Raw genomic sequence first — 19,670 nt, 5'->3', positions numbered from 1 at the left:
CCGGCGGGGTGAAGTGTACTACCAGTTCTGGTATGTCAGTCTGTCCGGAGGCCTCGTAAGCCTCTCCGATCGTCGCAGCGGCGGTGTTGCATTATCCGGTGTTAATGCTGGTGTCTGCGTGGTCGGCGAAGGCTCGTGGGGATCCAGCATGCCGTCTACCTGGGCTGGAATTGGGGGGGTGGTGGGTGGGGGTAAAGGTGGTGTCTCCGGAGTGCCCGAGGGTGCGAGGTCTCGTAAGGAGACAGTATCCTCCCGCCCGTCTGGGTAAGCCACGTAGGCGTACTGGGGGTTGGCGTGCAGGAGGTTCACCCTCTCGACCAGGGGGTCCGTTTTATGGGCCCTCACGTGCTTTCGCAGCAGGACGGGCCCCGGAGAGGTCAGCCAGGTTGGTAGAGTGGTTCCCGTAGTCGACTTCCTGGGGAAAACAAACATTCGTTCATGGGGGGTGGCGTTAACGGCAGTGCAAAGTAGTGACCGGATGGAATGCAGTGCTGTCGGGAGGACTTCCTGCCAGCGGGAGGTTGGGAGGCCCTTAGACTTTAAGGCTAAGATGACGGCCTTCCAGACAGTCGCGTTCTCTCTTTCCACCTGGCCGTTCCCTCGGGGGTTGTAGCTGGTGGTCCTGCTTGCTGCAATACCTCTCGCTAGTAGGAACTGGCGGAGTTCCTCGCTCATGAAGGAGGAGCCCCGGTCACTATGTATATAGTTCGGGAACCCGAACAAGGCGAAAAGTTCGTTCAGGCATTTAATGACCGTGGTACTGGTCATGTCTGGGCAGGGGAAGGCAAAGGGGAAACGGGAGTACTCATCAACGATGTTGAGGAAGTACACATTACGGTCGGATGACGGTAGGGGCCCCTTAAAGTCGATGCTCAGGCGCTCGAAGGGGCGGGTGGCCTTGATCAGGCTTGCTTTGTCCGGCCTATAGAAGTGCGGTTTGCACTCGGCACAGGTCTGGCAGTTCCTGGTAATGGTCCTGACCTCCTCGATGGAGTAGGTCAGGTTGCGGGCCTTAATGAAATGGTAAAGTCTGGTGACCCCGGGGTGGCAGAGGTCGTTGTGGAGGGTCTGAAGTCTATCAATATGCGCGCTGGCGCATGTAATTCGTGAAAGAGCATCAGGGGGTTCGTTCAGCTTACCTGGCCGGTACAAGATCTCATAATCGTAGGTGGATAGCTCGATTCTCCACCTCAAGATCTTGTCATTCTTGATTTTGCCCCTCAGCTTGTTATTAAACATGAAAGCGACCGAACGCTGGTCGGTGAGGAGGGTAAATCGTTTGCCTGCCAGGTAATGCCTCCAGCGTCGTACCGCCTCCACGATCGCCTGGGCTTCCTTCTCGACCGACGAGTGTCGGATCTCAGGGCCCTGTAGGGTCCTTGAGAAGAAGGCCACCGGCCTCCCCTCCTGGTTAAGGGTAGCGGCTAGGGCGAAGTCGGATGCATCGCTCTCCACTTGGAAGGGGATGGACTCATCCACTGCGTGCATTGTGGCCTTGGCTATGTCTCCCTTAATGAGGGAGAAGGCCGCGCACGCCTCCTCCGTGAGGGGGAAGGATGTGGACTTCATGAGGGGTCTGGCTTTGTCCGCATAATTGGGCACCCATTGGGCATAGTAGGCGAAGAGTCCCAGGGTTCTCTTAAGTGCCTTAGGACAGTGGGGGAGGGGTAGCTCCATGAGGGGGCGCATTCTTTCGGGGTCGGGGCCGATGACTCCGTTCTCTACTACACAGCCGAGGATAGCAAGGCGTGAGGTGTTAAACACACATTTCTCCTTATTGTAGGTGAGGTTCAGCCGTTGGGCCGTACGGAGGAATTTCTCCAGATTCACATCATGGTCCTGCCGGTCGCGGCCGCAGATGGTGACGTTATCTAGATAAGGGAACGTGGCCTGCAGTCCGTTCTGGTCGACCATCCGGTCCATCTCCCTTTGGAAGACCGACACCCCGTTGGTGACACCGAAGGGGACCCTAAGGAAGTGGTAGAGGCGCCCGTTCGCCTCGAAGGCGGTATACTGGCGGTCCTCCGGGCTGATAGGGAGTTGGTGGTAGGCCGACTTAAGGTCGATGGTCGAGAATACTCGGTATTGTGCAATCTGATTGACCATGTCAGATATGTGGGGAAGGGGGTATGCGTCCAGCTGGGTGTACCTGTTTATGGTCTGGCTGTAGTCGATGACCAAGCGATTTTTATCGCCGGTCTTAACGACCACGACCTGGGCACGCCAGGGGCTGCTGCTCCCCTCGATGATGCCCTCTTTCAGGAGGCGCCGCACCTCATAGCTAATGAAGGCCCTGTCCCCGGCGCTGTACCGCCTGCTCTTGGTGGCGACGGGTTTGCAGTCGGGGGTTAGGTTAGTGAACAGGGAAGGTGGCGGGACCTTGAGGGTGGATAGGCTGCAGGTGTTACGCGGTGGGCGGTTTAACATCCGCTGGTTGTCGACTGTGAGTGGGGGGAGGGGTCCACCGTATGCTAGGGTGACACTTTGGAGGTGGGATTGGAAGTCCAGCCCTAGTAGGACGGCAGCGCAGAGCTGGGGGAGGACGAGGAGTTTAAAGTTTTTATACTCCGTACCCTTAACCGACAGGGTCACAACACAGTAGCCGCTGATGTCCGTGGCGTGGGACCTTGATGCCATCGAGATTTGGTTGCGCGTTGGCAGGACGGGGAGGGAGTAGTGGCTCACCGTGTCTGGGTGGATGAAGCTCTCCGTGCTTCCGCTGTCGAACAGGCAGGTCGTGGCGTGGCCGTTTACTTTGATGTCCATCATCGACTTGGACAGGTGATGCGGGCGGGCTTGATCCAGAGTGACGGAGGCTAGTGTGTAGCTGAGCGAGTCGTTGTCGTCTGCGGGTGAGGCGGTCGTCGGGTCTGGAGGCACGGTGGCTGTCGAGCGTGGTGGGTAAAATGGCGTCTCCCACGAGGTTGGACAAAATGGCTGCCCCCATAACTCACATGAGGCACTATTGGGGTCGGTTGCCTTGATCAAAGATGGCCGCCCCCATGACTCACGTGTGGGGATGCTGGCCTCTGTTGCCTTGAAGGAAGATGGCCGCCCCCACAGTTCACATGAGGCACTGCTGGCCTCTGAAGATCCACTTCTGCAGGCCTTAGCAAGGTGGCCTTTCTTCCTGCAGGTTGAGCAGGTGGAGTTCCTAGCTGGGCAGCGCGACCTCGGGTGTTTCTCCTGGCCGCAGAAAAAGCAGCCGCGGGGGTCCGATGTCGGAGCCGGTACCGGGGGTGGCGGTCCCGATCGGGTCCGGGACGCCGACGCTGAGGTAGGTCCCGGGGGCGGCGCGGTGAAGGGTATTGCGGTAGGGGTCGGGCCCGAGTCCCAGGGTCGCGAACAGTACCTGGAGAACGCCTCCTGGTCCCGATGGGCCACCTCCAGGGAGAGAGCGAGGGCTGCAGCTTTGTCCAGGTCGAGGTCCTTTGCTTCCAGTAATCGCTGCCGTGAGTAGTCGGACCGTAGGCCTTTCACGAAGGCATCGCGGACGTTGTCTTCCGTATTTTCTGCCGCCGTTACTGCTTTAAAGTTACAGTCTCTGCCGAGTGCTTGTAGCACCCGTAAAAATTCCTCCACCGGCTCCCCTGGCAGTTGCGGGTGGGACCTTAGGAGGTGCCTGGTATACATGGGGTTTACCGGGGTTTGGTACTGTCTTTTCAGCCGGTTGATGGCGTCCTCGTATGTTTTAAGGTCCCGGATGAGCGCGAATACTTTAGGGCTCAGTTGGGCGTTCAGAACTCTTAGCTTGGATCTCTGAGGCACGTTGGACTCTTCCAGGTAGGCTTCAAAGCAGCCCAGCCAGTGATCGAAGTCGAGGGCTGCGTTCGCTGCCCGTGGATTTAGATCCAGGTACGGTGGTCTGAGGGCTCGCAGCCAAGCCGGCTGTTGTGATTGTTGCGGCTCGGCGTCTGAAGGCTGCTGTGGCTGTTGTGGCGGGGCGTCTGGATGAGACATCTTAAAATTTAGTCAATAAAATTGATATACCTATCAATTCGTCCAATGAAAAGCGACGAGTTAGGAAAGTAACTATAGGTTTTTATTGACTAAATAACAGAGCCCACCCTCATGGGTGATCGGATCCAGCAAGGAGGAATACCAGCCAGTCGACTACCTTTATACCTGGGCAGGTAGGTGGAGCCATGGGCGGAGTCAGTGATGGTCAGCCCAGGTATAACAGTGTGACAAGAGGCGACCTCGTATAGTGATACAACAGTGAGAACAGTGAGAACAATATAACAGTGATAACTATAGTGTAACGATAGTGAACGATAAAAGTGGTTTACCACAAACATGACCAGCTTTGCATTAATGATAATTGGGTTGTCTCCTTGCGTTTGGTAAGGTTTGGGGAAGGGGGGCATCAGCAGCCCAGCCAGTGAACTGCAGACTTGAGTTACTCTGCTCTGCAGAAATGGTCAGCCCTCAATGGGTAAAATAGGTGAAGATATAAAGCCACCAAATGTCACCACAGTGTAAAACACGACGCACACCATATCCTGTCCTGCTCAGGACACAGTTCATCAGCAAGCTTTAATAACACCACATTGTATGAAGCAATTGAGTTTCTTCTAATCATATGGCAGGCAGTTTGCTTGGTGCCAAAGTAATATCATTAACTACCAGTTATTGTAAAATGTTTCTGTAAGAAGGGGAATGATTTTAACTCTTCCTGCCTGGTGGAATCTGAGCGGGCAGACAGTTAAAATCACCCAGGTACTTACCCATCCTGGAGCAGCTGGGAGCTAACTGTTTACGATTTTTACCTGCTCAACTGAGCAGGCGGCAAGGACACCCGTCTAGTGCTGGTCGGGTCCTTTTTAATGTATGTATGTCGGGTCCTCATGATGTCACTGGGAGCCGACTGCAATTTTAAGTCTGCGGCCTGAGAGGGAAGCGCAGGGGGTTTCCCGTCAAGCCAACCTAGCGGGGAAGTGTATCTGGGCCACAAGATGCCCAAAACGGGGGAGGTATGCTCATCCGGCCCCACAAGGAAAGCTTAGGCATTCCCTGCCTCGGACTCGCCCCACCCCTGATCGCGAGACCCCCCCCCCCCCCCCCCACATGGGACGGTGCCAGCTCCGATCCCGCCACTTACTCATCTCAGTGAGCAGCTTCTGAGCCGCATTGTTTGTTGCCTACTACCCATCTGGAACAAGTGAGGTGCTGGCCTGGGGGATTTAAATGAGGCCTGTGAGTTAAAATACCCCAGGGATCATTACTGGAGCAGCGGGTGAGTTTGTCGCTGATGAAAACTGGCCTGGTGATAAAATTGGGGCCAAATTCATACTTTTAACAAAATGTACTTTAGCGGTTTTGGCATTCTTTCTTGTGCATTTCAGTTGAAGCAGGGTTAGAGGGTGGGAGTTAATTGGACCAGGATAAGCAGATATAATTCAGTCCCCATTTTAAAGTCATACATCATTTATAGTTAAAAACCAAAATATATGGTAATTTGGGAAGGAGTCCAGGAGTTTCTGTGTAGTACAGGCTGAGGAGCTGAGACACAACTGAGGCACTGCAGTGCCTCCACTGGCGGAAGTGTGTAATTACAGCATGACAAGTTTACATAGGCAGTTTCCATATAAATTTGAACATAGGAACTTATAATAGAAGAGTTTGGCACATGCATTCGACAACAGGAAGTAAGGTTTTGTAGCCAGGAAATGCATGCAAACATAACATATTTAATATATCATAGATACATTTTGTTAATTTTTGCTAATCTGCAGGAATATTTTCCTTATGCAGGATCCTCTGTATTCCTAGGTGATAGTTGGTTGGATATTTGCCTACAATTCACTTTTACTTGTATAGTAAATTTGGGTGGGGAAAGGTAATCTTATATATTATAGCTGCCAGGAGCCTAGAGATGGGGAAGTGGATTAAATTGTGGGGAGGTGCAGTCTGTAATGTAGCAGCCACATTCGCTGCAGCTGAATAATTATCCAGTCAGAAGTGAGCAAATATAATTTTGATTTCTGTGATTCTGGGACCACATGTTTGCAGTTTAATGCAACTGTTCTATTACAGTTTTATTTACTTAGAGTAGCTGAAACTATAGAGTTCTGAAATAATAGTTAATTATGAACTACTGAAAATGTCCAGGGATTGCATGGTTTAAAGGGTTTGTACAATATATTCAACAGGAATGTTAAGAAAAATATAATTAGATCTGGCAGTCATTATATGAGATCCTGTGCATGCAATAATTTACTTGACATTTTTTTTACACTAAGACATACCAGCTGCTATTTAATATTTCTATAAATTGCCCTCATTAATTTTGTGAGCACCAACAGAATTAACCCAGCAAGACTGATAATTATAGACTGTGTTAGCATTCCCTACCGGCAGTAATCCTCCTCTCAGTAGTTGAAAGACCCACCAGTGCACTGTGAACACTAAATGGAGCTATACATAATTATATGTTTATAATTTAATTGAAATATATCTAGCCTCTAACACCATTTACAGGTGCAATAGATTTATGGCTTGTGTGGAAGAAGATATTTAACTCGGTAACAAAGTCCCACTGCTACCATTCTTGATGTTTAAAAACCACTCGCAGCTTTTAAGAGTGAGCTAAAACATTTGTGATCCCTGTTTGAATAAATGAGTGTGATGCCTTTAACAGTGTAAGGAGAGGTAATGAGGTACTTTAGATCATTTGTCATTTTCCTGAATATTTTATTTATTTTGTGCCCACTGATTCTTTGCTTTTGATGACACAAAGCTGGAGCCATCAGAAAATCTGCGCAAAGGAAAGAAAAACTGAAAGATGTCGACTCTTAATCTTCTTTGTTCTTTTCATGAGTAATTTTTAAGACTAGAAAAGAGCTACTGATCAGACCAAAGCATATTCCTCATTATCCCTCCATCCCCATATTAACCATTGACTTGTCCCAGTTTAACCTATATTTCCCCTATTTGATAAATCTTACCCCATCTTCTGTACTACCTTTTTTCACATTCACTTCCCTGTGTTAATCCTACCTAAAGCCGGTGGATTGATTGAGTAGACACCTTTCAAAGCCCAAATCAGGATATTTACAGCCTCTTTGGTCAACGATAGACATATGAGTGGGGAGGAGGTGAAGAAACACTATCTGTGTAATCGCCCTAAATTTAAAGCAGAATTATTCTTACTAAGTTTTTAAATGCTATTTTTCCTGATTCCTTAGTCTGTTTTCTCTGGTTATAGTCTGTTTCTTTACTGTGCCATGGCAGAACGCTGAAGCTGCCTGATTCACTGTACATGGTGTGCCTCTTGTGCTCTCTGACTCGCTCTCTTTCTTCCCCTACACTCCTTCTGGTTGCCTCTCCATATTGTATGAGATTTCTCACAAGGCCTGATCACAGCAACCTGCAGTTACCGAGGTAGTGGGGGATTCGTAGTACCGCAGTACTTGTCAATTGACATCAATGCTGATTTTATTAGGAGGGGAAGATGCTGAGACAGGACAGAGAAATATACAATTCACTTCCAGGAGCGGGTTACTAGTCCTAATCTCAAAATTACTGGTGCGGGTCTATCATCCAAACTTTGATCAAGCTAATATTGACAACAAATTTCACAATCCTGTGCGGTCATTTTATCTCAGGTAAGTATCTGCTTCATGTTTTCTTGTGTTTAACCTGCCTATCATCACCCTTCTGCCTCACTTTCACTTGAGTGGTTTTATCTAATGAACATGGGTAATAAATACTGCCACTTGGATTTGCATAGCACGATCCCAATTACAATACCTGTAAATAAGTTTTAACAAAACTGGTAAGTACCCTATTTAGATCATTGTGTGTTTCTATGGATAGGCATCAGTGTGACTGAGTGGCATTTCTTAAGTTGCTTTTAAACTGGTAATTGTTTAAGTCAGATTATAGGAGCTGAGCATCGATTAGCCAGGATAAGGAAGCAGGAATTTGGGGAGGTGGCTCGTGGATGTTGATGTCTCAGAATCCCCATTGGAATGTCCATTTTCAAAATTATCATTGTAGCAACTAAAAAAGTGGCAACAAAACCTCTTGGGCAAAAACCTCTGAAACAAAATCCCACTGAAACCAGCAGCGACCATCAATCTAAATAAAAATGGTAACCCTTAAAATGCTGTCATCCCAGAATGTGCCTTCCCCAAAGGCTAATTTTATACAGAAGAACTAAATGCTTTCATGGTGAGAAGCTCAGGGTATTGCACGTGGAGTTTCAGAACCATGTCATTACAACATATTGTAATATTAAAATGAAGCTGCCGCCTGTTTTTGGCCATGGTTCCTATGATCTGCAGAATGGGCTGGTGGATCTCCCCTAACTTCCCAGTCCTGCAGCCTTTGTTCTACTCTGGTGCTACCAGCAATACCAACCAGAAAGTTTCCCCTGATATATCAGAATTAACTTGTTTGATAATGAACAAGAGGGTGGGCTTCCATATAGATATTAGCCTACTGGCTATATTTTGTAATCAAGCAAAATTCAATACTAGAGTGACACTTGTGTTAAAATTTAGACACAAGGGCTGATTTCCCCCCTCCCACCAGAGGAAGGTCAGGTGGGACTTTGGTCCGTTGCCCCAATTCCACCATGACCCCAATCCCTTTTCCTGGGTGAGGGCTATTAATGCATGAAGAGTGGGCTCCCGGCAGGATTTTCACTGGCAAGAGGGAGCCCGCCTCTGCTGGGAGAGGAGAATTGGAGAATTCTGGTGGTGCTGCTGTGGGACCAGAAGCAAGGCCGAACTCGGGGTGGGGGAAGTGCCCCAAAAAATTACCGCACCTTGAATGTTAGGCTTCGGACTGATCCTCAGCTTAACAAAGGTCAGTGTTTGAAGCCTGCTGCAGAGGGACCAATGCCCACTATCCGACCCTCTTCCTCCAAAAGGGTCACCAAAATGGAAAATCACACTGAGGTACAATGGTAGACGCTGTTCTAAGGCTATTAAAACAGAGTTTGGGGATAGATTAGAGGGAGTTTCAATCTGCATCAGAGCAGAAAATTTACTAATTTTTAAAATGTATAATTCTGTTCCCGTCTATCATCCTGACAACTTCACAGCAACGTCTGATCAAAAGAGAAAAGATGATTTGAATAAAGCCACCTGTTTATTACAGATTTTACAATGGTGCTCAGCCAACCCATCGTCGCCCACAATTGGATTTAGCTTGCAATAGTCAGACTGCTTGCCACAGCGTTTGTTCAGCATTCCCACGTGGAAACCTACCATGGACATACTCCAGACTATTCGGCCACGAATTTGCCAGTGCTCACAGGGCAGGTTTGGAGGCGGGTCCGCTGTCAAAGTAGCAAAGATTGACAGCGGGTAGGAAACCCGCCGTCAACCTGCCTCCACGCGAGTCTCCCAGGTGTCGGGTCTGTCAGCGGAGAACTGACCTGACACAAAGCAGCGGGGGATACAATTGAGCTAATTAAATGGCTTGTTAAGAGCCAATTTAATACTATTTTGAGGCTTCCTTCCCATTTTATGTTCTCCCCCACTGGCTACTCGCTGCTCGAGGAACACGCCAGCCCACCCTGGTGTGATTTGAGTCTGATCTGATGTTTCTGATAAGCTGACAGCTGCAGAAGTGGTGTAAAGGATGCCATGTTGCAGATGGTCAGTTTCAGAAACTGTTGGTTACTGCATTTGTAATACATTTAGAGATTTCTTTAGCTTGCAAGTGTTTAGAGCCAACTGTACGTCCAGTGCCACCTCATTGGAACAACCTCGCTCACCATTGACAGATCGCTTCTGTCATCCCACCTGCAGCTGCTATCTATTCCAGCAACATCGGAGCCAAATAAACAATCAGACCTTGGTCCTCTGAATCTTTCCACGATCAGCCCCAACACCAACATCACCAGGCACACCATCATCGCCAACAACATCACCAACCTTCGTCTGATGCTGCACAGGACACAGGACATCAGCCCCTGACAACATTGCTGATCGGGAGGCCAGCGATGGCATCACCATGGCCGGATTTACTTCACTTGACTCTGTTAACCCTGGCTGCGACATGATGCGCCAGGTTGACACCATCCCACACCAGCGCCGTGAAGCATCCCTTTAATGTCCAAGCCATTCCATGCACACTCATCACTATAGCGGGGCGGGGGGGGAAGTTATGTCTCAACATTCACTGGAACTCAGCAAGACACTTCGCAAGGTGCGCTTAGATCTGTCCAATAAGGGGCAGTGTTGGAAAAATAGATTTCACTGTATGACAACACATTACTAGAAACTTCACATGGACATTGGCTAAACCTCTCAAGTGCCTACCCTTGTGTGTTATTAGTTGGTATACTTGCAGTAGGATGAGGGTGAGTGTGAGGAGTGGCTAGTGAGATGGGGAAGTGATAAAGCAGATAGAGAGGGTTGGGTGGAGGTGCAAGGTAAGTTGGTGTGAGTAAAGATGTGCAGGAGAAGGGTATGGAAGGCAGAGTGATGGGGATGTGTTGAGTGGCACAGCAGGGTGAGTTTGAGTATGGCTTTGCAGTAACGTTTCGTGATCCACTGAAATCATTGAAAGGTTGGTGCCACTGCAGCCAGGGACCCCTGATGACATCCCTGCTTTTGTCCTCCTGTGCTATGTGCAACCAGGCTGCGTTGGTGTCCTGGGGAGGTCTCTTCTGCTCTTGGAAGGGAAAAAAACCTCCCTGCGTGCTGTGACTCCCTCCATAAGCATATGGAGGGAGTTATTGAAGAGCCTGGGTGCAAGCATCCACCTTTGTACAGTGCTTGTCAGTGTTTGCAGCACCTCAATGCTGTCAAACACTGACAGAACAACTGTCAAACTCAACGTGGCCGTGGTCCCTTTAAGGAAACCGGCTGATGACGCGTCATCAAATGACGTCATCAGACCTGCTTCCTGTTAATTGGCCGGAAAGCCTGCAGGGCGGGCTTAACAGGGCCAGTCAAGGGAAAATCCCTTTGACAGAGCGGCTGCAGCCAGGATGGTGACTGGAACCCGGAAACCAGCTCTCCCGCCACCATCCCGACACCGATGATAAAATCACAACCAACTTACCACATAAACTCTTCAGAAAAGCAAGAAACAACTCAAGGACAAATGATAATGAAACTGTCGAATAGACTAAACTGTCATCTGGCAGCAGTGAAAATGGGAACTGGCAAGAAATCTTTTCACTTCCAAGCAAATAAAGAATAGAATGAGTTTCAGATTGGTTTTAAGATTCAACTCATCCACTACCACTGGCTCTAGTAATTATTAATAGTTTTTGTAAACCTCTTCTTTTAATCTATGTTCTCAGCTCCCTTGCTGCAAGTCCTTGCTGGAAATTAGATTTTTTTTAAATAAGCTTTAATGAGATCCCAATAATCAGCATGCAACATAAAAATGTAGTCGTTGATTATACTCACCTTGCAAAAAACACACACACCGACTATTATTTCCTTGCAATCAACTGTGGATTATTACTCAATAATCTTGCAGCGACGACACCATATCTGTTTATTCTTCACTTTGAATATCATCACTCATCAAGCACACATAGTGATAAATGTAGTATGCTCTGCTTGGGAAAGGGTCATCAGTAAAGTTCCACAGCAATCTGTTCTGGTACCCCTGCTAGTTATAATATTTGTGAATGAAACAGAACATATGTCCATAATAATATTGTTAAATTTGCTGATGACACAAAGCTCTAAGGGGAGGTAACAAGTAAAAATGAGATTGGCTATTTGCAGAGAGACTTTGCATTTGTTATGTAGATGGGTTGAGAAATAGCAGATGGATTTTAATGTGGATAAATGTCGGGTAATGCAAACAAGGACAGGTAACAGAAAGCATGTGCAGGTCATGAAAGCGTCCTATTATGTGATAGGTCAGTAAATGCAGGGCCAAACAAGCTTAGCCCCTCAGGGACACAATCAAGTGCCTCCCTTAAAGGGGTGACATGAAAATTCCAGGGAGGGTTGGCACACATAAACCAAAATTAACTAAAATGTCTAAAAACAGTCTCTTCCTTGGCAGCTGCTAAAGGGAAAGGGATTGAGACTGAGCATTGATCATATTTGAAAGCTTCTGGTCAGTGTGAAGTAGTTACTAATAAGATAAATTAAGTACTTGGCAAGGCAGAACAAGTTATAGTGAAATTGCACGGAGCAAAAAAAGCCTGGTCAGCTCATCAGTGGCGAGGCCAATTCTGAAGAATCTTTGTACTTTTGGTCACTCAACCTCAAAAAGGTTCAGATACACTAAAAAGGTTTCAGGGAAGAGTGGCCATAATGGTTCTAGGTCTTGGGGGCTAAAGTATGAGGAAAAGATCAGACAACTAAGCTTATTTTCACCAGCGACAAGCAGAATGAGGGGAGACGTGATTAAAATAATGAAAAATATAGATAAGGTTGAAATAAGAAAACTATTTATCTGTGTTCTCTAGACCTACATCATTGTCCAAGTAAATTAATCTTCAAAATAATGGAATGTATGGATGAGCTGGAATAAGCAAGCTATTTATCTTAGACAATGAGCATAGCTCTAGGGGACATAAAAATAGGAGATTAGCAGGTAGTGTGTGAGAGAAGTCCATGAGAGAATAATCAGACACGGGCTCTGGACAGAGCAGGCGTGATTGGCTGAAGAGCTTTTATCACTCTGTATTTTTATTATGTTTGATACCAATATCTGCTTTAATACCCACATCTCGCAAAAATGGAATATATACTTCTTGTATAAAAAAGTGGTATGATTACACATCTGTAATCTGATATTTCCCTAAATTCAAGATACCTTCTTATGGTTTATCATGTCGGCTGAGACACTTAAAGCGATTACTAATCAATGTTTCCAAATTAGCCATTACTCTTTACATAACCCATCTGAGCCCCTCGATCAGATTGTAAGCTTGTAATCACATATAGATGTCTGATATTATTAAAATATAAATAATCTGAGTTTCTTGATTAGATTTATTCTAGTTTAGTGATTGTTCACAGTTATGTCTTTTCAATATAAACTATCTCGAACCTTTAATTCGGATAGAGAAGTGGGTACATTGAAAAAGAGGGGCCACTTGCAGCTACCTCCCCCTCAGCTGTGTCCCAGAGCAGACATGCTGCTTCAGGTGTCTTTGGGTTCAACTCACTGCCTGCCAGCATTCAGCTATTGTTGGATGCTGGACATAGACACAGAGAAGGAGAGAGACAAAAACATCTTTTAAAAAAGGGAACATGAGTTACTTTGTGGTAGGTCTGTGAAAGTTGCTCCTGAGCAAATTCCTGATCAAAATAATGTCCCTCAGCCAAAAGTTAGTCGGCAACCCAGATAAGAGCCTTCTACTTGCTCCTAAATACTCATTGGGGGAGAAATTCAGTAGGTTGCACCACCCGTTAGCGCCTTAAGAGGGCGCTAAGTGGGTCGCAAGCCAATTGGTGCCCGAGCGCGGCACTGTCCATGCCTCCCGCTAAATTCCGCGGGACATTAGTGGTGGCGCTAGCCGTTAGGGCTGCGCCGCTACCGATGACGTCATCGGTGTGCGCAGCGCCCCGCTGACGCCCGGCCGCGATATTTGGCAGCGCCCTCTGATTTACCGCTGGACGCTATGTCCGACCGGTTCAGGTGGGCCTACCTGCGGCCGGGGAGGCGCAAATTAAAGGAGCGGTGCGGGGCGGCCATTTTTGTTGTTGGCCGCCTGCCAGCACCTGCCTGCGCTCCCGTCCCCGGCCTCCTGAACCCCCCCCCCCCACCCCGCGGAGTGCCGGCTGCGTTCCAAGAGCCCAGCACTTCTCTTCGGTGCCGGGCTCTTTTGCCTGCACTCCCGATCCTCGGGGGCCCAGCTGGGCCCCAGATCGCGCTGCACAAGGCCCCTCCCCTTTAAGAAGGGGAGGAAGGCCTGCAATACTGCAGCACTGCGGCACGTTGCGCCACGATATTCAGTCGCAGCGCCCCAAGAGGGATGAGGGGCGCCTCCAGTAGCGTTGCGCTTCCCTTTGGGGCGCTACCACTCAATTTCCGGCGGGCGGCCGCGAATGCTTCCGGGGCACTACTTTTAGCGCCCTGGCGAGGCTGGCGCCTCAAACAGGGCTATACTCAATTTCTCCCCCATTGTTCTTCCTGGCCTTGACATTACACTGGGTCTGACTAGGGTATAAATATTTATTTGTATTTGTATCCACTGTTTTAGCAGTGGCCAATGCCTCTGTTAAAACAGCCGGCAAAAGTATTTCATACATTAATATCACACAGTGTGATTTCAGAGCCTCTGTAAATAAATTGAAATGAGTAAACTCATGTTGATTTTGTATGATGAGAGTTAATTATTGCAGTACTTTGCCTCTACATTGTAACTTTCTACATGTTTATTCTCATGTAGGTGTCAGGAGGAGTGTCCTATCGGCAGTTACGGCATGCAATGTGCCCTAATCTACATGTTTATTCTCATGTAGGTGTCAGGAGGAGTGTCCTATCGGCAGTTACGGCATGCAATGTGCCCAAAAGTGCGAGTGCCTGAACGGAGCTGAATGTTACCATGTTAATGGAGCATGTCTTTGCGAGCCAGGGTTTACAGGAGATCACTGCCAAGACAGAATGTGTCCAGATGGGCTGTATGGACTGAAGTGCAACAAGCAGTGTCCTTGCAATGGCAAACATACTCAAAGGTAAAGAAAGCTTATGATGAACAGTGTGCCGATTTCATACATTGGTAAGTTTCTTCAAATAAATTGTTTTCCATGGTGTCAGAGGGTGTTCCCAACCAGTCAAGTTGCACTCTCTCCAGGAGACCAGAATTGCATTTGTATCACGTGGCTTTTCTGCCACATTCCGCCCATTTTTGGAGAGGGAATCAGACAGTTTTCCACCATCGTTTCCTGCAGATGGAGAAATACCACCTACTTTGGAGTACATTAAAATGAGATGAGAAAGACATGGTGATATCATATGCCCCATTTTCCTTCATTTCCTCCTTATTTATGTTATTTCATACTCACACCACACAAAACGCGCATCCAGGATTATGAAGCACTAAAATGGAAAGGAGAAAAGTAAAGAACTTGCATTTCTATAGCGCCTTTCACAACCTCGGGATGTCCATAAGCATTTCACAGCCAATTAAGTACTTTTTTTGAAGTATAGTCACTGTTGTAATGTAGGAAACGCGGCAGCCAATTTGCACACAGCAAGCTCCCACAAACAGCAATGTGATAATGACCAGATCATCTGGGGGGTTTTAGCGTTCTCTATAAGATTCATCATTTTCTACCCTAAATAATGACACAAAGATCAAATTTAAAATAAAGCAATGGAGTTATCATAGAAACATAGAAGATAGGAGCAGGAGTAGGCCATTCGGCCCCTCGAGCCTGCTCCGCCATTCAGTGAGATCATGGCTGATCATCCAAACTCAGTACCATGTCCCTGCTTTCTCCCCATATCCCTTGATCCCTTTAGCTTTAAGAAATATATCTAACTCCTTCTTGAATATACTTAATGAATTGGCCTCAACTGCCTTCTCTGGTAGAGAATTCCACAGGTTCACCACTCTCTGGGTGAAAAAATTCTTCCTCATCTCTGTCCTAAATGGCTTACCCCTCATCTTTAGACTGTGACCCCTGGTTCTGGACTCCCCCACCATCGGGAACATCCTTCCTGCATCTAGTCTGTCTAGTCCTGTTTTATAAGTTTCAATGAGATCCCCTCTCATTCTTCTAAACTCCAGCGAGTATAAGCCCAATCGACCCAATCTCTCCTCATGCGTCATTCCTGCCATCCCAGGTATCAGCCTGGTGAATCTTCGCTGCACTCCCTCCATGGCAAGAACATCCTTCCTCAGAAAAGGTGACCAAAACTGCACACAATACTCAAGGTGTGGTCTCACCAAGGCCCTGTACAACTGCAGCAAGACATCCTTGTTCCTGTACTCAAATCCTCTCGCTACGAAGGCCAACATACCATTTGCCTTCTTAACCGCCTGCTGCACCTGCATGCTTACCTTCAGCGACTGGTGCACAAGGACACCCAGGTCTCGTTGCACTTCCCCTTCTCCCAATCTATTGCCGTTCAGATAATAATCTGCCTTCCTGTTTTTGCCACCAATGTGGATAACCTCGCATTTATCCACATTATACTGCATCTGCCATACATCTGCCCAATCACCCAACCTGTCCAAATCATACTGGAGTTTCTCAGCATCCTCCTCACAGCACACACGCCCACCCAGCTTTGTGTCGTCTGCAAACTTGGAGATATTACATCTAGTTCCCTCGTCTAGATCATTAATATATCTTGTGAATAGCTGGGGTCCTAGCACCGATCCCTGCGGTACCCCACTAGTCACTGCCTGCCACTTGGAAAAAGAGCCGTTTATTCCAACTCTTTGCTTCCTGTTTGCCAGCCAGTTCTCTGTCATGTTTATTAATGACTTGGATGAAGGAATTTTGAATTGTCTATCCAAGTTTGCAGATAACACTAAATTAGGAGGCACGGTAAGTTGGGTGGATGGGAGTAGGAAGTTACAAAGGGACATAGACAGATTAAGTAAGTGGTCAAAACGGTGGCCGATGGAGTTCAATGTGGGGAAGTGTGAGGTCATTCACTTTGGATCTGAGAAAGACAAATTGGAATATTTTCTTAATGGTGAGAGATTGGGAGCGGTGGAGGAGTAAAGGGATTTAGGTGTCCAAGTACACACATCACTAAAAGCTAGTGCACAGGTACAAAAAGTAATCAAAGAGGATAATGGAATCTTGGCCTTTATCTCAAGGGGATTGGAATCAAAAGTGAGGAAGTGATGCTTCTGTTGAACAGAGCCTTGGTGAAGCCCCATTTGGATCACTGTGTTCAGTTTTGGGCAACGCATCTCAGGAAGGATATATTGGCCTTGGAGGGGGTGGAGTGCAGATTCACCAGAATGTGACCAGGGTTTAAAGGGTTACGTTATGATGACAGGTTGCATAAACTTGGATTGTATTCCCTTGAGTTTAGAAGTTTGAATGGTGATTTAATCAAGATATTTAAAATGATTAAGGGATTTGATAGAGTAGATACAGAGAAACTATTTCCTCTGGTGGGGGAATCCAGAACAAGAGGACACAATATTAAAGTTAGAGCTAGACCATTTAGGAGTGGGCACTTTTTCACACAAAGGGTGGTGGAAATCTGGAACTCACTCCCCCAAAAGGCTGTGGATGCTGGGGTCAATTAAAAATTTTACGACTAAGGTCGATAGGTTTTTGTAAGGTGAGGGTATCAAGGAATTATGGAGCAAAGGCAGGTAAATGGAATTGAGATACCGATCAGTCATGTTTTAATTGAATGGCGGAACAGGCTCGAGGGACTGAATGACTTCCTGCTGTTCCTGTGTAACAGGGGAATCAAATGGGACAGAACGTTCAATATCGGTGAGGGTGTAAAACGGGCGGTATCAGATTGGGCACCCGCTCCACACCCCGTCTGATTTCAGTGGAAAGGAAGATTGGCTGGGCTGTATAACGGGCGCACAATCTGATACTGCCCGTTGTGTCCCCACACTCTGCCAGCATTTAAAGTTCAGCTACTGGTGTTAACATGATGAATTCAAAAGCCGCAGAGCCTTAAGTCTTATATTTTTAAGTTGGTATAGGATGATAAACATAATTCCCATAAGATTATTTAAAATTGATTTTTGAATTCAACCTTCTTGGCTTCTTGCAACTCCAGGAATCTGAAAACTAAAACCAATTAAAATAATTTACACAAAAGTAAGAAAGACCTCATTTTATGACTTTCTTTTCACCCAGCAATTAAGCATCATACCTCACAGCTATTTAGAAGTTTCTTCTGTAAGTGTTTCAGCTAATTACTAAGTGTTAACTTAAAATTAAAATCAATTACAAAGAGAGAGGGGGAGCTTGAGGAATGTCATGATTCGTTGAATGAAAGCGCTATAGGAGGGAGATAATGTAGACTAACTGCAATACAGCAAATTAGCGACCCGTTCAAGAGCAGCTTGTAAGGTAAAAATATTGTCATTTCTTTAAGGAAACAGATACAGAATAGCAATTGGGAAAAGTAATTGAGATACAAAATGAAATCAGTTCATACTCTAACAGATGAATTTAGCAGGGCAGTCATAAACAGTAGTATAATGTACAAACTCGGTATAACAAGACATCACACACGCTGGAGAAACATTAGTTAAACCTTTCTCACCCAAAGTGGCCAAAGATAAATTTTAGAAGCGGTAAAAGAATAATTTAAAGGTAGGAAAAAGATTAAGTGGGCAGCACGGTGGCATAGTGGTTAGCACTGTTGCCTCACAGCGCCAGGGACCCGGGTTCGAATCCGGCCTCGGGTGACTGTCTGTGTGGAGTTTTCACATTCTCCCCGTGTTTGCGTGGGTTTTCTCCGGGTGCTCCGGTTTCCTCCCATAGTCCAAAGATGTGCGGGTTAGGTTGATTGGCTATGATAAATTGACCCTTAGTGTTAGGGGGATTAAATACATAGGGTTACAGGGATAGGGTGGGATATGTGTTGGTGTAGGGGTTACGGGGATCGGGTGGGATATGTGTTGGTGTAGGGGTTACGGGGATCGGGTGGGATATGTGTCGGTGCAGGCTCGATGGGCCGAAATGGCCTCTATCTGCACTGTGGGGTTTCTGTGATTCTGTGAATATCTTTGCTGGCCTGAAGCTTAATAGATTCTCCATATACGTACGATTATTGCTAGGCGGATTTTAAAAAGTGCCTAAAGTATTGTTTTTGCAAACTAAACTATGTAGTTACTGTATATAATGTATAGTATCGTATATATTTTACAGTCTATTCTGCTCAGTATAGTATGGAGCAAATATTACAATATAGCATTTACTGTAGTATGTTACATAGTTTATTATTCATGCTATTGAATGATCAAATCCTGGTATGTTCCTATAATACCAGTCATGTGGTACCACATACCTCCAGCCCCTACATCATTGTCGTGATTAATGTCTTTCCTCCTATGCCATACATTCTGTACCATACTCAGAGTATTGGTTTAGTAAAATCAAAAACGAGCTCCTCCCATGTGTCTGCCAATGCCATCTGTAACCTGTGACGGGAGATTGTGCAAGAGTGGCCTGATTGTGAATCATCTGCAGATTGTTCATCTTTTCCCTGCAGGAAGAGCCTGGCCCTTATTCTGCACCTCCCATCACAACAAGGCTGAGATTGAGACCTAATTTAATCAGAAATCAAGGCTACTGATTCGCATCCTTCCATTTTGGGGCACACTTTAAGTTGTCCATTGTTTGTGCCACCACATTACAGTGCATTCTCTAAAGTTATTCTTAAACAATCAAGCTGTATCATTCTAGTCTTGTGTAATAGCAAATGTCTATCAGTGGGTTTAAGGCAATAACATCCTTTGACGTTTTGAATAGTAGTTTGACAAGTAAGTAATGATATTATGGGAACTTTCTGGAGAAATTACCAAGTCTGAAAGCATAAGAAAGCTGAATTAAGACCTGTGAAATACAGCTGTGTGTCGAGGGTGTTTCAGGGACCGTGTTATTTCCAATATGTCTATGTTGACTCAACTCCTGGCATTGGGCTCATTCAACCCTGCCAGCTAGTTTCCCTGATTATGTCATTGGCTAGTACAGTTGAAATTAAAATATTCAAAAAATCAGCAGTAATAGGTTGAAAATCGATTATCATTTCTTGTAAGCAATCAATTTTTAAAAAAGCACTCT

At 46.5% G+C, this 19,670-nt stretch overlaps 1 protein-coding gene across 1 annotated transcript in view; it reads left to right on the top strand.

Moving 5' to 3' along the window:
* The window catches only part of megf11 (multiple EGF-like-domains 11), a 469,877-nt gene that overhangs the window by 364,105 nt on the left and 86,102 nt on the right, over positions 1 to 19,670 (top strand). The window contains exon 10 of the mRNA XM_085968349.1: positions 14,406 to 14,618. Within this exon, the coding sequence (XP_085824475.1) occupies positions 14,406 to 14,618 (213 nt within the window). The remainder of the gene's footprint in view (positions 1 to 14,405; positions 14,619 to 19,670) is intronic.

The sequence above is a fragment of the Somniosus microcephalus genome, chromosome 27, assembly GCF_052327205.1.
Source record: "Somniosus microcephalus isolate GS21.2 chromosome 27, FLI_Smic_1.0, whole genome shotgun sequence".
Classification (NCBI taxonomy): Eukaryota; Metazoa; Chordata; class Chondrichthyes; order Squaliformes; family Somniosidae; genus Somniosus; species Somniosus microcephalus.
This window is presented reverse-complemented; position numbering and strand designations above follow the sequence as displayed.